This window comes from Thamnophis sirtalis, unplaced genomic scaffold (assembly GCF_051295495.1).
Source record: "Thamnophis sirtalis isolate CommonGarterSnake01/CBP01778 unplaced genomic scaffold, rThaSir2_p1.2 scaffold_1, whole genome shotgun sequence".
NCBI classification, from domain to species: domain Eukaryota; kingdom Metazoa; phylum Chordata; class Lepidosauria; order Squamata; family Natricidae; genus Thamnophis; species Thamnophis sirtalis.
This window is the reverse complement of record NW_028261381.1, coordinates 146,566,765-146,586,545: the sequence shown is the minus strand read 5'-3', so window position 1 is coordinate 146,586,545 and position 19,781 is coordinate 146,566,765. Positions and strand designations below refer to the sequence as shown.

The following is a 19,781-nucleotide window of genomic DNA, read 5'->3' as shown; positions in this document are numbered from 1 at the left end:
AAGCAAAAACCACACAAACCAAATTATGGTTCAGTGCAACTATACCTGATTAAACGATACTTTGAACATTCAATAAAAATGTTAAAAAATTAAAATAGCTAAAAGCTGTTGTGACCATCACAACTGGGTATATTTCAGTGTCATGAAATCTTGTGCAAAGTATTCTTATGGGAGGCTAAGATCTTAGGAGTGAGATCCTACATTTTAGAACATTTTGGTGAATTTTAATAAAACATATATAGGGCAGGAATGTACATTACTTTAAAAGACTTTTGGTCCCTGGATTAATGCAATAAATCTGGCAGTGGGGTATATTTAGAAACAGAAGCTTTCAGGCAAGCTTACAAACTTGAGGAACACAATCTGAACATTTGATTTGCACACTTCAGCACTTATATCACAATAAAACAATAAAAACCAATGTTGTAAACTTGTTAGATGAAAGCAAGTTTATTGTGCCAAGTGTATGTGACCTAAGCAAATACATAAATATAAACACAAACTTGGGGATGTTATGCCATAGAACCATCAGAAGGTTCTACGTAATCTTATTGAAAATTTCATTGTAACAAAATGATGACAAATACTTACTATTGTTGACTTGGGTTGGCGGGGAAAACAATTCCATTAAAAAATGGAAAATTTGATAACCACAACAGCATGCAGAAGTAAGAAGGCTCAACTATAGGAGCCCACTCTCCTTAATTTATCACTTTGTGACACCTTGGAACTCACTGCTTCTATGTACAGTGAAAGTAGGACATGCTCTATTATGTAATTTCATATGACTGGCGGTAGTATCCAGTGTTCAGAAATTGCTCCCATAATCATCTCCACAAATTGCAGCAGCCTCCCTCAACCTGATGTCCTCTAGATGTACTATACCAGTGGTTCTCAACCTTTTCTTCACCATGGACCCCTTTAAATACTTTTTGTGGCCACAGACTGTGGCCACGGATTACCAAGACTCAAGATTTAAATCATAACAGTTCTTCAAGCCTTTGTGGAACCCCCGTGATAACATCACAGCCCCCCAAAAGTCCGTGCACTAGAGGTTGAGAGCCACTATATTATACTATTACAGTTTATTATTTTTATTAGTGTATGGCATTGTTACAGTAGCCAGGAGACCATAATCTATTGCAGAGTAGTAGTTTGCCAAGGTGCCAGCCCTATTATAGGACACGCTTGCATGCTTTCCAAGATGTGCCAAAAGAGGATGAGCTGACTTCACACCAGAAAGAAAGATGAGGAGTTCTTCCTGCAGCGTCACCCAAGGCCCCGCTCTCTTCCCATTACTGCCTCTCTTCCCATTGCTGTCTCACAAATGGGTGCCACAAGTGGGAAGGTTCAGAAACCATCAGGAATCTGACTCCTGCACAGAGCACAAACTCATCTCCCCACCAAAGTGGTACCTACCTATCTACTTGCATAGAATATGCTTTCGAACTCTTAAGTGGACAAAAGCTGAGGCACGTGACAGGAGCTCACCCTGCCGCTCAATGCTTGGGCTCGAACTCCCTGATCCGTCATTAAGCCACTGGGACACTGTGCTTCCTGATATTAAAGGTGTTGTAGTGCAATATGTCTGGAACACTTTTTCCTCCATCTTAGTAATTTTAAAAAGTATGGATGAACTCTCAGAATTCCCCAGCAACATAGTTTAAAGATGCCAAGGCTGGAAGAATCTGCTATGAAGGCATCTGGCTTAGTTCTTCTGTTCAAATTCTGTGATAAACTAAAAAATGGGTAAAGTTAACTTTGTTTCAAATACCCATGCTTGCTTTTTTAAAACCTGGCATTTTCTGGACTTCTGGAGTTCATAATTCCCCATTATTCTAGCCTGCCTAGGCAAAAGCTTTCATGTGGAGATCTTGAGAAGACACTCCCAACAGATTTGGAGAAGAAATCAAAGTTAGCTTTGCAAATCCCACTATAACACAGCATCCATTTTATTTCAGCAGGATCTCTCTCAGTCAATATCTTCTTTCCAAATTATAACTGCTAAATTCAGTTTATAAAGTAATTTCTACACCTTCAGTCTCATATAAGTGAACATACAAAAGGGAACAGATATTTACAAATCTGCAATTCTCTCAATAATATTTATAAACTATAAAAATTACTTTAGTTTTTATGATAAAAGGGAATCACATTCCCAATATTAACTCTAAAATATTTCCATTAATGTTATACATCGGCAACAACAAAAAGCTATACCTAGCCCCCAACACATTTACTATCACCATCACAAAAAAGTGTAAATTGATTGCATTAATAATATTACTTTGGGAGGAAGTTTTCTTGAAAAGAAGTGTCGTAGTGCATGTAGTGAGAAAGTTTGGGATAAACATGAAGACTATCATGTGTTCATATGGACAGTAATTGCATACCTTTGCCACTAGGTGGCAGACAACTACACTGGTGATATCAGAATAATTACTAATTTTCTTTAAAACAAATCTCTCTTGTCTAATCCTTGGAGTAACAAGTCTTTGTGTAAAAACAGGAATGTGATATGTATCTGATAGTATCACAAAAATTGCTTGCGCCAACCTGGTGTAAAGTATAGCACAATCAAATTGAAGGATGTTATTAACTCAAAAATGCAGGCCTTGTTGAATCATACTTCCTAAACTGACACATTGTCTAAACATGAGATTGGTGCCATAAAACTTCCAATATTTTCTGTGTTAACTTCAACTTGTTCCAGCTGTGTCTTAGACCATATCTCCTTCACCTTATGTCGAACAATTTTGTCCATCGGGAGTTGACTCCATGGCCCCAAAGTAGCAGAAAATTATTTTGGGATAAGAATTTTATATAAGGCACAGGCTGAGGGTGCTTTCAAGTCTGGATATATATCATATATTTGAGTATTAATTACTTCTATCAAGTACCTCCAGACAAAAATTAACTGCACCCTATTACTATGGCTCCTTTCAATAGCTGAATAGCATGCTTTTTATTTTTTCTGTCTTGCTGCACCACCTGCAGAGAAAAGGAAAAGTCAATTTTTAGTGCCGCTTTGAGATTACATCATTCAAACAGCCATTTTGAATTGTCTATAGATTCCATTAAAACGGAAATTTGATTAGCTTTAATACTGTGTCTGCATTGTGTGTCTCTAGACCAGTGTTTCTCAACCTTGGCGACTTTAAGTCCTGTGGACTTCAACTCCCAGAATCCCCCAGCCACAGCATAACTGGGGGATTCTGGGAATTGAAGTCCAGAGGACTTAAAGTCGCCAAGGTTGAGAAACACTGCTCTAGACCATTCTCTGGCTCATCACAGCTAAGAATTATAATGGTCCCAAAATGTCCAAACTGAAAATAATAATGAAAAGTGAAGAGATTTAATTTTGAGTTTTGATTCCAAATGAATGTGCTATTGGCAGAGGTAGGATGAAGAGTTTAAGGGTTTTCCATCTAGCCATTCTGTGCATCTCCTATGGCCTTGGAACAAATCCTGCATATTCAGCAACATATCAGTCTTGCTATTTAGCATTCTATAAGCACTTACAGACAAATTTTCTTTAGGTTTCTTTATCCTTGTTCACCTAGATCAGTAGGTCTCAACCTTCCTAATGCCGTGACACTTTAATACAGTTCCTCATGTTGTGGTGACCCCCAACCATAAAATTATTTTATGTTTTCTGTATTTTTTTGCAAATATGTGTTTTCCGATGGTCTTAAGCGACCCCTGTGAAAGGATTGTTCGACCCCCAAAAGGGGTCGTGACCCACAGGTTGAGAACCACTGACCTAGATAAAATTTGATCAATTAAAGGAGTTGATTGAGGTTAGTTGGTCAAGTAAAGGCCTGACTGTGGTTCACCTATTGATGCTCAGACACCAGAGTCATGACATAGAAGAAGGGAATGGACACACTAGAAATTGCATACTCTATAATCAACCCTTTGAGTTTGCTAACTGTGTGCATGCAGAAAACTGATCATAGAAAATTCAGTTGCTAGACCATCCAGGATCTCCATGTGTGTTTGGCACTTCCAGTTGGAGATCCTCTATAACAGAGGTGTCAAACTCGATTTCATTGAGGGCCACATCGGGGTTATGTTTGACCTTGGGGGGCTGGAGTGGGCACGGCCAGCTTGACATCACTCGTGTCGGGGGTGCCTGTAGTGGCCCGAACTCTCTGACAATGAAAATGGGCTCTCAAGCTCCATTTTTGGCTGCGACGGCTTTCTGCAACTTTGTCAACAAAAATGGAGCTCGGGAGGGCTTCATGCTGGGAGAGGCACTGCAGATTGCGGGCCATCCTTCACTGTTTCCAGTCGGTCTTGAGTTTGACACCCCTACTTTATAAAGTTAAAGAGGTGAAGACGTCCCCCGGAAACACTGAATACTGTATAGTTGTAAATACTTTTATGAGAAGGTATTTTTGTGGAGAGAGAAGTATTGAAAAGGAAAACATCTGAATAGATTGTTGTTGAGTGGAGGAAAGAGGGGCCCTGGTTGAAAATAATGGATAGTTGTTGGAATCCTCACTGAAAAATGTTCCACATAATTTTCATTTCTGATAATACACTGTAAGAACAAAAATAGATGAATTGGTGAAGCAAGCATGTTGATTACATAGTATAAAGCATTTGAAAGTCACATGTCATTTGATTGGTTTATGTTATGGCTGCTTGCAATCAGAAGACAAAGGAGAAAGTAATGCAGTTGCAGGAATGGCCAACTTCTTGTCTGAAAGCAAATGGAAACTGATTCTGAGGAATAATTAAGAATTTTTAGGGTACTAAGAACATGATCCAGATCCAGTTGTTAGGACGTAACTTGCAAGGCTGACCCTTCCTTCCATTCATGGGGAGGGAGATCTGCAAAATCCTATGGCAATTTCCGAAGGACCACTGGATTTTACAGTAGTGCAGAATCATCAATAAATATTCTACAACATCAGCACCATCTTCAACAGTGTTCAACAAAGACAATGGGACTGAAGGATTGTGTTAGGACTAGAATCTTTTTTTCAAAGCCCTTGACCAGCCTTATTCTGATTCTGGAGTGAAGATGACCATACCTGAAATTGCCTTTTTGTAGAATTTCGGAGAATGGAAAATGAGGATCAGACAAAAGGAAGAACATTTGCTATTGCCCAACATGTCTAACAACATTAAACAACTTAACAAGAGACAATGCTTTCCTCCAAGAAAATGATGTTTGGCTGACACAAAAGACCCAAAGCCTGGAGTCTTGCTGACGATTCCAGAAGTACAGAAATTGAGCTCAGATAGCAAATCACCCAAAATAAAAAGCATTGTATTAAAAAAGAAATAACACACTGCATATAATTAGCTACAAGAAGCATAGCTTTACGTAGTGATGATCAACAACTTCATTAGGTGGGTAAGATCCCAACGCAATGGTTAGTCACATACAGCAGCAGCCCTGACGGTTTACATACCTCACTGTATCTCACAAACTCTTTTTGTTTTTTTATCTCCAGTATCAACCATCGCTTTTAAATCAGTGTCAACCACTGCTTTCAAATAAAAGAGAAGACAACTAAATGTAGCCACAAGATATTAGCAAATACCATTGTAATATCACAGTCATGGGATAACAATCAGTTGGCAAGGACATAAGGGTCTCTCTAGATCAGGGGTCCCCAACCCTGGCCCAAGGACTGGCATCTGTTCGCAGCATGCCAGAAACCGGGCCGCGCAAACAAGCGAAGCCCCATGCACGGGATATAGGCAGCACATGAAACCACAACCCCTCTGATCCACGGAGCAATCTCTCTCCATGGAACTGGTCCCTGGTGCCCAAAAGGTTGGGGGTCGCTGCTCTAGATTAATGGCATTTTAGTCAATTAAGTGTTTGGATCAACCACATGTTCATGTGAATAAAACAATAGCTTTGTAACAAAAAGCATATTCATTATTTATCAAATGTATGTATGTGCACCAGGCGCTATAACAGAGAAGGCATTCCACTTGGGATCAAAGTAGTAGGGAACATTTTTATAAAAATGATCCAGGTCACCTACACTTTTGTAAATATTTGCATTAACATAATGCACTCCACCCCAAAACTTCAGCTCGTCATTTAATAAATTAAACGGTCTATTTGTGAAATTTCCAAATCTGGATCCTTCCAGATAGTTTGGATTACGTCTGCCATCAGTCCTACCTATTGGGCATGCTAGCTCAGGTTGTAGGTGAAAATATCTGGGAGGATACAGGTTAAGGAGGTTCATCTTGATTTGGCCCTAATGTTCAAAGACCGCAATGAAAAGGAACTTACTTGAATGGCCCTTGCTGTGCCTCTTTTTCTTCTTGCGCTTTGATGAACTTCTTTGGCCATCTTTTCCAGCTTGGGCTTGTTCTGAAGGCACCGTTGCTGAATATGAAGAATCAGTTACCGGCTCTTCTGAAAAGGATTTGTCCTGGGACGTGTCCAACAAGGACTCCGAGGAAGGGTCTTCGCTGACTTTAGATGCTTCTGGCAGGGCCAAAGTTTCAAGGGCCATTTCTTGAGAGGTTGTGAGCTGTTTCGTGTTTTCAGGTATTTTTTCTCCTGGGTCATCATTTCTACGAATACTGTTTACCTGGTCATTTGAATTTAAATGGTTCCAGGAGCCATCAGGTTCAGTTCTACTAGCTGGGGCCCCTGAGTCAACCTCATCAGCTTTAATATTCAGGCTGGTAGAATGTGCTGAGTTATCACTTGTAAACTCTACAAAAGTAATGGAGTGAGACAACACTAAATCATGGTCAATGGCATCGTGAAAGGAACAGGAGTCATTTTCCTCTTGCGGATTTGTTCCATTTGGAGCTTGTCTATTTTCCTCCAAAGCAAAGGAATGTAATGAGGCCTTTTCTGGATCTGGCTGGGCTGGAGAAGAAATGCCATTCCCAATGGCATCAGGCGGCTTCTGTAAATTCAATGAGTCAGTAGCCACCTCAGATTTCTCATTTGTGGTAGCCCCTTCCGAAGGCTTGGCATTTTCTACTTGGTCCTGTAAATTATTCTGTGTCCTTGAATCATCTTCTTGCTTTGGGTCTTTCACATCCTGAATGCTTTGGTCTGAAAATTAATGATACCAATAAGAATGAAATCCAACACAAATAGTTGTAGCTTAGACTGAGAAAAGGTTTCCACTGAATCATCCCAATTCCCCATCAAAAACAAAACAGAAGAGTAGGGAGAAAATAGTGACAATGGGGGAATTGTTATAATCTCAGTGTGGAAGATTATTTTTACTCTTCTCTTCTGGGCTGTGAGTTTTCCTGTTGTCCCTTTTCTTAGCAGTAAAATAATAATAATGTTGAAATAATGGAAACTCCCCTCCCCCCTCCATTGCAGTGTTCAGCAGTGAATAGAATTTATAGGAATTGCAGTTGGAGAAGGAAAGGTAACATTTCCCTTTTTTGTCTTGTCATGGTAACTTCTCTGCCTCTGTAGTACACAATATTAAAAGAGGCTCCCCCCATAAAAAATATAAGCCCTACATATGTGTTGTGGCCCAGCAGGAGCCGTTGGAGCTGCCAATGGACTCCGATAGCGAGGGACCCTATGAGTCGGTTCTGGAAGATGTGGAGGACCCTGGGCAAGGTTCAGACTCCGAGCAGGGACCAGAGAGGCTGGTTGGCCACCAGATGGTGCCTGAGGCATGGAGCAGTGGTGAAGATCAAAGGGAGTTTGTCCCTGACGCCAAGCAGAGAAGGGCAGAGAAATGGAGGCAGCAATTATGGAGACAGACTCATAAGAGATAATCAAGCCCAGGTGGTTGTGGTTTGGCTCCTCCCAAGAGAGTATATAAGAAGAGACTTTGGGAGGAGACTTTTTGCAGGACACAACTGTTTACACCAAGCTGGAGAAGCTCTTGTGTGTATTGTATCTCTTATCTGCTGCCAACGTCTTGTCTGTAAGTAATTACTGTGAATAAAGCATGGCTAACAGTAAGCTTGTGTCGGCGTTACTCACCGGACGGAGGGGGGTCAGAACACATATGTAAGCAATTGTGCTTACTTAAGGCCTAAAACAAAAGGTGGGGCCTGTATTATATTAAATGGTTAAAGCACCAGTTTCGAATCTAGGAGACAGTGAGTTCTAGTCTGCCCTTAAGCATGAAAGCTGACATTAGGCCAAGCACCAGGAGACTGTGTGTCCAGGAATGAAAGCTAGCTGGGTGACTTTGGGCCTGTCACTCTTTCTCAGCCCAACTCACCACATAGGGTGGTGGTGGTTGTGGGGGAAAATAGGAGGAGGAAAAATAGCAATATAGCAATAGCAGTAGACTTATATACCGCTTCATAGGGCTTTCAGCCCTCTCTAAGCGGTTTACAGAGAGTCAGCATATTGCCCCCAACAATCTGGGTCCTCATTTTACCCACCTCGGAAGGATGGAAGGCTGAGTCAACCCTGAGCCGGTGAGATTTGAACCGCTGAACTGCTGATCTAGCAGTAGCCTGCAGTGCTGCATTTAACCACTGCGCCACCTTGCCTCCTAAGGAGCATTAAGCACCTTATTTGTAAAAATAATTCAGATGGGATATAAATAAATAAATACTTGCATAAATAAATAGATGTATAAATAAATACACAAATTTAGATCGAGGCTGAGAGCATAGAACATTCTTTCATAAACAAATACCAGCATATTAGTACATATAAAACAATCTGTCAGGCCTGCAGCGGTTCCTTTAAGAATCTTTGGCCTGCCACACTCTCATTAAGGGGGGGATTTAGCAAGGGGTAGAATGTGTTGTTTTCAAAATAAAAAATTCCTTCCTAGAAGCTCAAGATCATCTTTTATCTCCCAAATCTTTGCACCTCATCGGAAGCAGTTGGGCGTAGGTGCTAGCGTGGAAGAAGAAGATTGGACCATGTGATGGACTGTGGGTGTGGGGACAAGATCATGAAATTTTAACTGGGTGGGATTCTGATGTAACTTCCAGAATTGGGATATCACAGCACGATGCCAACATGCCTGCCTTATTAAATTGAAACTTTAAGCATAGTTTTGCCTTTGACTCTGATTTAATTCTGCATGATATTTGGAACGCTGACACAATCATTTCAGGAGAAGTATTCAGTTATAGTTTTCCCCCCAAAAAATGCATTTTTCAACACTTTGTGCATATAGATTCCTGTCATTTGAGCTCCCACCTGTAATCTTGAACCTTAGTACAGTTCAAGTGAAGAAAAAAAAACACCTTACTTTTGAAGAGGACTCAACAGCTGGATTGTAAGCTACCAAACACAAAGTTTAAATCATCCTGTGTTCGTTCTCTATCTCTGTTTCACAAGCCTATTGTGTGCGTCTGTGCATGCATGGGTTTCTTTATGAGCGGTGGAGAGAGGAAAATTTAACAACTTCATGTTGTCATTCCATTGGGAACAGAGACTTTGGGGAGGCCTATGATACGGCTTTATCCCAGTAGGGAAGTACCTGGTTGACCTCATCTGCACTTCCAAGGGAGACAGCTAGAGAATTCTTTGACTGTATATGAGATTGGGAAGAAAAAAAATCAAAGAATCCTGAAAGATTAAACCATTTCCATGGGGGTTCCAAAATGGTGTAAACGTGTCCCTTAACTTGCCAGGAATCAAGCTTGCTTTGGAGGCATTTCTGTTGCTAATAATACGGTTCACACTAGACGTGACCACATGAGGGCGTTTTCCAACCAAATGTGGCTTTCATTTCTATTTGGAAAAGGATCAGGTGCAACCAGTAACAATAATATTTCCAAGCAATGTTCTAACGTTAAAAAACAAGAAAGAACTATGCTAGGTAGAGTTATATTATCCCCAGTTCATACTATTCTCTTTTCCCATAAACATTTGCAATTAACAACAAGAAGGAAAAAACAATTTCTGGACGTTGAGGTGATACTGCTTCACGCTGTTCTGCTTTGAGAATATTTTTGAAAAGAGCTTTGAGACAAAAAACAGAAAGAAGACAATGAATTCTATTTGTCCGCATTCTGGATTTATTTACTAATTTAATAATCAAATTTATTTAGCCACTCATTTCAGTTATCAGTTTCAGTTTATCAGTTCAGTTTATTGTATTTGTATGCTGTCCTTTTCCCCCGAAGGGGGACTCAGGGCGGCTCACAACTCGAACCGGGGAAGGGGGATACAGACAAAATTTAAAAAACAAACATAACAATATATAATTTAAAACTCACAACAGTCATACCATTCGAGACGGGGGCAACAGCTCTTTAGCCCCAGGCCTGTCAGAACAGCCAGGTTTTGAGGGCTTTGTGGAAGGCCTGGAGGGTGGTGAGGGTTCGAATCTCCACGGGGAGTTCGTTCCAGAGGGTCGGAGCAGCCACAGAGAAGGCTCTCCTCTGGGTAGTTGCCAGTTGACACTGGCCGGCGGATGGAATTCGGAGGAGGCCTAATCTGTGGGATCTAATCGGTCTAGTGGAGGTAATTGGCAGCAGGCGGTCTCTCAAGTACCCAGGTCCAATACCATGAAGGGCTTTATAAGTGATGACTAGCGCCTTGAAGCGTATCCGGAGACCAATAGGCAGCCAGTGCAGCTCGCGGAGGATAGGTGTTATGTGGATGAACTGAGGTACACCCACGATCGCTCGCGCGGCTGCATTCTGGACAAGCTGAAGTCTCCGAATATTCTTCAAGGGCTGCCCCATGTAGAGCACGTTGCAGTAGTCCAGTCTAGAGGTCACAAGGGCGCAAGTGACTGTTGTGAGGGCCTCCCGGTTCAGGTAGGGATGCAACTGGTGCACCAGGCGAACCTGGGCAAATGCCCCCCTGGTCACAGCTGACAAGTGGTGTTCAAAAGTCAGCTGTGGGTCCAGGAGGACTCCCAAATTGCGAACCCTGTCTGAGGGGCGTACTGTTTGACCCCCCAGCCTGAGAGATGGAACACTTGGCCAATTAGTAGGAGGGAAACACACCAGCCACTCAGTCTTATCTGGATTGAGTACAAGCTTGTTAAGCCCCATCCAGTCCCTAACAGCCTCGAGGCACTGGCACATCATGTCAACCGCTTCACTGAGTTGGCAGGGGGCGGACAGATACAGCTGCGTATCATCCGCGTATTGATGGTATTTTATCCCGTGCCGTCGAATGATCTCACCCAGCGGCTTCATGTAGATATTAAAGAGGAGGGGGGACAGGACCGAACCCTGCGGCACCCCATATGTTAGGGGCCTAGGGGTCGATCTCTGCCCTCCAACCAACACCGACTGCGACCTGTCCGAGAGGTAAGAGGAGAACCACCGTAGGACAGTGCCTCCCACCCCCACCTCCCGCAGTCGTCGCAGAAGGATACCATGGTCGATGGTATCGAAGGCCGCTGAGAGGTCAAGGAGCACTAGGACGGAGGCGTGACCTCCATCCCTGGCTCTCCAGAGATCATCAATCAATGCGACCAAAGCGGTTTCCGTGCTGTAGCCAGGCCTAAATCCCGACTGGAAGGGATCTAGATAATCGGTTTCCTCCAAGGACCGCCGGAGCTGAAAGGCTACCACTTTCTCAACAACCTTCCCCACAAAGGGGAGGTTGGAGACTGGACGATAGTTGTTTAGAACGGCTGGATCCAAAGATGGCTTCTTCAGAAGGGGTCTCACCACCGCCGTCTTTAAAGCGGGGGGAAAGAACCCCTCCTGAAGGGAGGCGGTAACAACCGCCTGGATCCAGCCCCGTGTCACCTCCCTGCTGTTAGCAACCAGCCAGGAGGGGCACGGGTCCAGTACACAAGTGGAGGTACTTACAGCTCCCATGGCCTTGTCCACGTCCTCAGGGGTAACAGCTTGGAAATCAATCCAGTGATGTCCTTCCAGATTTTCCCCTGGTGCCTCTGCTGGCTCTGCGCAATTGGAGTCCAGGTCCATCCGAAGCCGAGCCACTTTATCCGCGAGGAATTGGACGTAGTCCTCAGCTCTGCCCTGCAAAGGATCGCCCGTATCCCTCCTATTTAGGAGGGAACGGGTTATCCTGAACAGGGCGGCTGGGCGCGACTCAGCGGAAGCAATCAGAGAGGCAATGTGTGTTCTTTTGGTCGTCCTAATTGCCCGAAGGTAGGCTCTGATGCTGGATGTTAAAAGCGCTCGGTCTGACTCGGACTTACGGGATCTCCATCGTTGCTCTAGGCATCTCTTTTGGCGCTTCATCTCCCGGAGTTCCTCAGTAAACCAAGGGGCCCTCCTGGATCCACTGCCTCGGATCGGCCGTAAAGGCGCAATCCGGTTAAGAGCCCCTGCCGCTGCTGAATTCCAAGCAGCAACCAGAGTCTCCGCCGGACTGCGGACGAGGGTATCAGGAACAACCCCAAGCTCCGTCTGAAAGCCCAAAGGGTCCATAAGTCGCCTGGGGTGGAACCACCTAATCGGTTCCTCCTCCCTACAGTGGGGGTTTGGTCTCCGAAAGTCAAGCCTCAGTAGGTAGTGGTCCGACCATGACAGGGGTAAGGTCTCACTACCCCTCAAACCAAGATCACAACTCCACTGCTCCAAGAGGAATACAAGGTCGAGCATGTGACCCGCTGAGTGAGTCGGGCCCCGAATTACTTAGGTCAAGCCCATGGCTGTCATGGAAGCCATGAACTCCTGCGCTCCATCAGAGTGTTCACCGAGCGAAGGCAAATTTAAATCCCCCAGGACCATAAGCCTGGGAAACTCAATTGCCAGCTCAGCTACTGACTTGAGGAGCGATGGGAGGGCTGCTGCAATGCTGTTGGGAGGCAGGTACGTTAACAGCAAGCCCACTTGACCCTTGAGGTCCAACTTCACCAGCAAGGACTCACACCCGACAATCTCCGGAGCAGGGATCCTACGAGGTACTAGAGACTCTCGGATAACAATAGCCACACCTCCACCCCTTCTATGGGATCGCGGCTGATGAAGCACCTGAAAACCCTCTGGGCACATCTCTACGAGGGGGACTCCTCCCTCCGGGCCCAGCCAGGTTTCAGTAATACATGCCAGGTCTGCCCTCTCGTCTAAGATTAAGTGCCGGATGAGGGGAGCCTTGTGAACTACAGACCTGGCATTTAGCGACAGCAGCCTGAGACCAGGGTCCTGATTACTCGCATTTCATTGAAAATTACTCTGGACTGTGCAGAAACCATCAGATAAATAAAAAAAATGTAAAATATAAAAATCCACATGGATAAATATTATAAATATAAAAAATACCATAGAATAGTAAAATGGCCTCCTCAATAATGGAGGCATTTGAGCCAGTCTACAATTGCCCCAGACGTGATGACATAGGAATGTGTTCAAAATATGGAAATGAGTGGAGCTACTTTAATTTCAGGTAGAAGATTGTTTCATAAGGTTGGTGTGGCAGCAGAGAATGCATATCTTCTTGGACCACCATATGAAGGTTCCTATCTGAAGGTACCTGCAACATGCCTTCTCTTATGGGACAGGACAATGTAACTGGAGAGAGGTGGTTCCTTAGATTGCCCACACTATAAACAGTCTTAAAACCAGCCCCTTGAACTGGACCTGGAAGCAAACTGGCCATCAATGGAAACAGATGGAAACAAGATGGACTTTTGTAGGTTAAGCAAGGGGAAAAAACTCATGAGATTTTCTGATTTTTTGATCTTACCGATCACTTTTCCTTTCTGAGGTGTAGTTTTCATGGGAGTGTTTACGCCATTTTTGTTCCTGGTTGTTTTTCGTAGCTGGAATCCCTTTCTTATGTCAGCCAGCAAAGCATCAATAACACACACCTCCTCTTGTTTGACAGCTTCTTTCTTAACTAGAGTTGGAATTTGGAGAAAAAAGGGAGTTGTTCAATCAGATTGAGAATATGGCTGGACTGGAGGCCCTACATTTCAGTGCATTTTATTTTGGGTTCCGTTGAGCTGCAGTTGTATATGCAAAATAACTTAACAAACAAATTGTGTTTTGGAACCTGGGGGGAAAAAAACAGTCCAAATGTTTGTCCTTTGATGAGAATTTATCCTTGCAATTTCTAGCAGTGAACCAACAACTAATCACATTTATGTAAATAATCTCATCCATCCAGGGTTCATTTTTTTTTAGGGGGGTGTGGTGCTTTATTTTCTGGCTGTTTGGAAGAATTACAAAAACAGCCCAGATGTTAGCACCACCTCTGTCCATAAAGTGGAAATCCAGATAACTGGGAGAGAAGGAGCAGAATTACACACTTAGATAGCTTTTAGTAGCTCTCACTGAAACTTGAGTACAACAGAACGTGCAACTATAGTTCTGATTATTTTGAGAATAATTGCCTGGAAAGCTTAACTTTAGTTCCTTATTGATTATATTATGCTTCAGAGTAGCAAATTCTCATATAAAGAGATTATTTTTCCCTTGCATCAAGGCTGTACACATTATTCTATTGTACTGATGCCAGATAGAATATGCACAGGTGCTAGATAGTATATGCATAAGAATAGTATTAAACAATAAACTGTTTTCAGTTTCATTGTGTGTGCCTTTGTGTGTGTATCTCTTTCATGTATATATGTCTGTTTGTGTCTATCTATTCATCCATCCATCTATCTTATACAGAAACATATCTATACATATATATTCTGATTGTTTTCTGGCATTATAACTTGTATTCAGCCTGGTATTTAAGCTGATGTGCATAGCATTCCTTTCTTCTTTTTTTTCCTGCCTCCAAAAAAGCCTATTATGAAATTGGGTGACTGAGAGATTGAGCCTCACTTAAAACATCAAGATGGCTTTGAATGTAGGTACTCCTAAAACACTCCAGCATTATAAGTATGGCAACATACTAGCTGACAAGTACTTTCCACTAAACTCACTGGAGCTTACTCTAGCCTAACAGGTATTTGGCCAAAACCATAGTGACAGCAGTATTTGAGATGAAATCCCTCCCCCCCCCGCGCCCAGGTACTGCAATTCCATGCAGCTTCATTAGGAAGTAACTTTAGTTGAATTCAATGGGCATGTTGCCAGATAAAGGCTTATGGAACCTAAGTAAAGAAAACCTTCTACATGACTCACCGGTTTTCCCATCTTCCCCTTTTGGCCTCTTAGCTTCTTCTGCTTCCAACTGTTTCTTCCTTTTCTCAGCTTTGGCTGCTTGTTCCTTTCGGTCCTTGTTTTCCTGTGTATGTGGAACATGGGATGTAAAAGGTGGCTCTAACTTTTGCCTGACTTTCACCTGTCATATTACAATGCTCCACATTGGGCCTACTTAATTTCCATTGCAAAGAAATTGCTTATGAAAGTAGCTCTCGACTTATGATTTGGCGAGTAAGCGATGCGGTTATACAGCAAGATGAGATATGACTGTGTCATCCCTGCAGTCCCAGTTGTCATCATCAACTGACAATCTCTCTCTCTCTCTCTGTGTGTGTGTATGTGTGTTTTAAGTGAGTACTCACCCATGCCCTGAGCCTCAGTAAGATAAAGTACTTCTCCAATTTCATTTCATTTCATTTCATTTCATTTCATTTCATTTCATTTCATTTCATTTCACTTATTGAATTTCTAGGCCGCCCAATCCCGAAGGACTCTGGGCGGCTTACAGAAATGAAAAAGATTAAAAATGAATTAAAAAAATAAGACACAACAAAGTTAAGAAGAAGCACAACATACACCCAATCAAAGGGGGGCTGGACCTCAATCAAGAGGTCAACAGCCCCAGGCCTGCCGGAAAAGCCAGGTTTTAATAGCTTTACGGAAGGCCATGAGAGTGGGTAGGGCCCGGATCTCTGGGGGCAGCTCATTCCATAGGGCCGGAGCGGCAACAGAGAAGGCCCTACTCCGAGGCGTCGCCAATTTCTCCCACATGCCTATCTCCCCCTAACTCTTGGCCACCCTGCACCTTGCCTTGTAGGGAAGGAAACTGGTGCAAACTGTGCAGCTTTCATGATCCAGCCGCAGCTGCCTTCCCCATCTTGCACTCCAAGCCTCCTGCCACTCTGTGCTGATCAGCTGATCTTTGTTGTCTTCTTGCTCCTGCTGAGGTGAGGCTCATGAATCAATTAGGGCATCTTTTGGAAACCTGATATGCCTAGCCTGGTTACTGGCCCAATGAGGGCTTGCCTTTGGCTGAAGGAAAAAAAAAAGAAGAGCATCCCCTGAATTGAGGTGTGCCAGAAAGCCTTTCTGCACTGCACTCCAGAAACATTTGCAAAGGGACTTTTTGGTTTTGACTCAGGAGTTGCTTTTGTCTTCTTTTCCCCACAGCTGAAACCAAGCTCAACTCGACCCAAATGCCAGGCCAGGTATATCACATCAGCAATAGGAGGAAGAAGATGGTGAAGGTCAACTGGGGTAGCAGAGCACAGGGTGGCAGGGGGCCAAATGAATGTAGATGGTGGGAAGATAGGCTGGTGGAGGGAGTTGAAGTCCTTGGTCATCAGTGTGGACAGGCTGCCAAGCACTGGAAATTTGATCACCTGTCCAAGGAGGTGCTGCAATGACCATTACTTTGGGCAAACGTTGTAAGCCCTTCATTCAGCACCATTATAACTGCAAACCATTGATGAACAAATGGTAATAAGTCAAGAACTACATATAGTCCAAAGAAGTTATGTCTTCTTTTAGCTTTGCTACAAGAAATTCCCTTTACTGAGTCACTGGCTCAGGCCAGACTGCTATTTGTAGGTCCAGGATTGGACTATGTATTAAGTGCTCCCTTCTTGGATGCCCAGGTATATAAAGAGTTTCTCATTCATTAAACCACAGTTCCTTCTCATGTCCGTAGAAGAAAACTGTGGCTAAAGTCTGCCATACAACAAATCACAATTAGATCAACATTAAGACGAATTATATCCTATCTGTCTTTTGGAATCATGAGATTCAGGGTGTCTAATTAAGAAATCGGAACTAAGAAAAATCAATACATAAAATGAAATATAAGTAAGGAGAAAGAAGTAGTGCAACATAAAATACTGTATATATTTTTAATAGAGGTGAGATACTAAAACCCATCAAGAAGTCACAAAAAGGGGACAATGAGATGAGATCCAAATTGTAGCTGAACTACCAAGAAAGACATACCAAAATGCTTAAACACTTTCAAACTCTTGCAGGAAAATGCACGGGGAAAATACAGAGTCAGTAAGAAGGAATGTGTATATTTTGGTTAGGCAGTCAGTTCCCCAAGAATCATTCTGAAACTAAAGTCCTGGTATTATTTTAATGTCAACTTTCTGATGATGCAGAGAGATGGAAGCTCAGCTCAGTAAAAATAGAACAGCTTTAGACTCCAGGAATTCCTTCCATTTGTGTTATTTTTATGTCCACATCTGCACTGTGTGCATGTAGGAAGAAAAGCGGAACATGGCAAGAAAGGGAATGGGGTGGGGGCGGGGGGAGAGGAGATGGGCCTAAATATTCCCTTATACTGTGCACAGTAGTGCCAACTCTATTTAATTTGCTATGGATTTTAGGACTTCTTTTCCCTCAAACAACGAAAATTATGAATGATGTGGACAAGTGTTACACCTGCAACTCCCTGTGCTGTAAGGTACTGTTTTGGAATCAAATCCAAAATGCTGTGTGCTTGCAACCCTCTTGTTTGTTTCTGTGTTTGTGTGTATGTGTGATCCAATAGTCTAAAACAATACTATCCATCCAGGGGTGGGTTTCATAAATTTTTACTACCAGTTCTGTGAGCGTGGCTTATTTTATGGGTGTGGCTTGGCAAATTTATGTTTCAGATTGGAGATGGGAAATAAAGTATCCTGTAAAACTTTTTTTAAAAAGGCAAAAGAAAGCAGCAACCCAAGCTGCGCAGAGCTGAATGCAGGAGAGTGTGTGGTTTTGTTTGCTGCCTTTGAGCTCCGGGGTTGGGGGGGGAGCAGCCAAGCGAGCAATCCAGCAATCTGCTGGCTGCTGAGCACCCTGCTCATGAGTAAACTTGCTCACAAGTAAACTGCAGATTAGAGGCAGCCGGCAGATGCTGGCATGCTCGCTTGGTTGCTCGCCACCCCCTGCCCTGGAACCTGCAGGCAGCAAATGAAACTGCCACCTCCTGCCTTCATATATCGAGGAGGTGGAGAGACTCGATCTCACTTAGGAGGCGGTGGTTGTGAAGCCTTGGGGCTCCCTAAGCAGCCCATGCTGCTTAGCTGTGTATAAGCACTAGGAGGCAGTTGTGTGGATGCATGTGGCGAAGGCGAGGCAGGGTGAGTGTTGGAGTGAGCAGGTTCAGGGGCGTGGCCATCCAGCCATCACTACTGGTTCGACAACCCACACCCAATTACCAATGGTTCTCCAGAACCAGTCCAAACCGGCAACAACCTACCTCTGTATCCACCTAAGGATTTTACAGTACTTTTGCGTGCATCAGAATGAGGTTTCACAACAGATCTCATCTTATTTGTTAATGTCTCAAATGCAAACCTTTAGTGCTTTGATGTAGAGATCACGGAAGGTTTTCAAGGTGTTAAATATCTCCTCCAAAGACAATTTGTTTGGATCTTCACAGAGATAGTTGGCAAGCTCTGTTTTCTTAGCTTCAACGAGTTCAAACTCATCCTCCAGCTTTTGGTTCGCAGTTAAGCTCTCCTGGAAGAGATTAAAATTGAAATTCTAAAAGGATCAACTAACTTCATAGAGGCCGCTGTGGCTTATGTGACTAGGACACTGAGCCTGAAGTCCATTCAGATGTTGAAAGCTTGGAAGCTCATAACCCTAGAGTGTGAGCCACATGACCAAATGAGTGCCTGTCAATGGGTCCCGGCTCCTTCTGTCCTAGGAGTTTAAAAACATGCAAGTAGATAAATAGGTACCACTTTGGTGTGAAAAATAGCAAGGTTAGGTTTTTAGGTTTATTGGACTTATATGCAAGGACATAAAAAGAGCACCCTGTGCATCCCCTGGGCAATGGTGATGTCTTTGGCAAATCCTTTCAACACGGAAATGCCTTCCTTCCTTCCTACTACTAATGTAGTAGTAGCTAACTGTTTACATGGAAACAGTGGAGGTGTCCTCCAAGGAGAGCATTAAGAGTTGTGTTACACCAACCTGAATGGCTGTTCCATATTGGGCTTTCACTTCTTCAATTGAAGATGACAGCTTCCTTTCAAGTTCCAGCAATTTCTTTATATTGGAGCTGGATTCAGAATGAATAACATCTAGATTGATTCTGAAAAGAAACAAGCCATAAATGCTGTTTCTGCATCTATTGATTCATAGGAACAAAATCGGAATTCTGTGGATGTGATGGGATTGTACAACCCTAATTGTGCAAAAAACAACTTCAAAGGTTTTAGGCTATTATTATGGAGACTCAATTACCTTGCCGCGAACAAGTTTTTGATGCGGAATATTATCATACTTTAAAGTATGATCAAAATATCTGTTAAGCATGGTCTAGGTTACTTTTTTCAACGAAAATATAAGAAAGAAGTATATCTATAAAACTAGTTTTGCCAATAATAAAAGATATAGTGATCCCTACCCAGCTGCCTTTGAAACACATTCAAGATCATTGGGAAGCTGAAGCAAATCGGTGTGATTTTTTTCCACTTCCTAAACCAAAAAAAGAAAAAGGGGGAGAATTTTTTTAAAAAAAAAGCAATTATGCACATGTATGATTTACGATAGCTGCAGTTTTTCTGTATGTCAACTCATTTTTCAGATATTATTAGCATAGTAATACTGGCTGCCTATCAGTCTTAATTAAACAGAGATCTATCAAAGAGAATAGAATTCCTGAACATCCATGGATGACCTGGAGGCATGTGATTTTCTGCGGTTGGATGAATGGAACTACCCTATTTAATAAAGTCTGCCTTGAATCCACTGCATTCAGCTTAACTATTAACCATGGAGGGATCTGAATCAATGAATGGAAATTAAAAACAAGT

At 42.9% G+C, this 19,781-nt stretch overlaps 1 protein-coding gene across 1 annotated transcript in view; it reads right to left on the bottom strand.

Annotated features, from left to right (window-relative positions):
- Nucleotides 1–431: 431 nt before the first annotated feature.
- Nucleotides 432–19,781, bottom strand: part of INF2 (inverted formin 2) — an 81,824-nt gene continuing 62,474 nt past the window's right edge. Inside the window, exons 16-23 of the mRNA XM_087727037.1 lie at nucleotides 19,373–19,443; nucleotides 18,937–19,057; nucleotides 18,313–18,477; nucleotides 14,959–15,061; nucleotides 13,565–13,717; nucleotides 6,269–7,051; nucleotides 5,427–5,501; nucleotides 432–2,991 (exon numbers count right to left, since the gene is read on the bottom strand). Of these exons, the coding sequence (XP_087583163.1) occupies nucleotides 5,428–5,501; nucleotides 6,269–7,051; nucleotides 13,565–13,717; nucleotides 14,959–15,061; nucleotides 18,313–18,477; nucleotides 18,937–19,057; nucleotides 19,373–19,443 (1,470 nt within the window). The 3' untranslated portion in view covers nucleotides 432–2,991; nucleotide 5,427. The remainder of the gene's footprint in view (nucleotides 2,992–5,426; nucleotides 5,502–6,268; nucleotides 7,052–13,564; nucleotides 13,718–14,958; nucleotides 15,062–18,312; nucleotides 18,478–18,936; nucleotides 19,058–19,372; nucleotides 19,444–19,781) is intronic.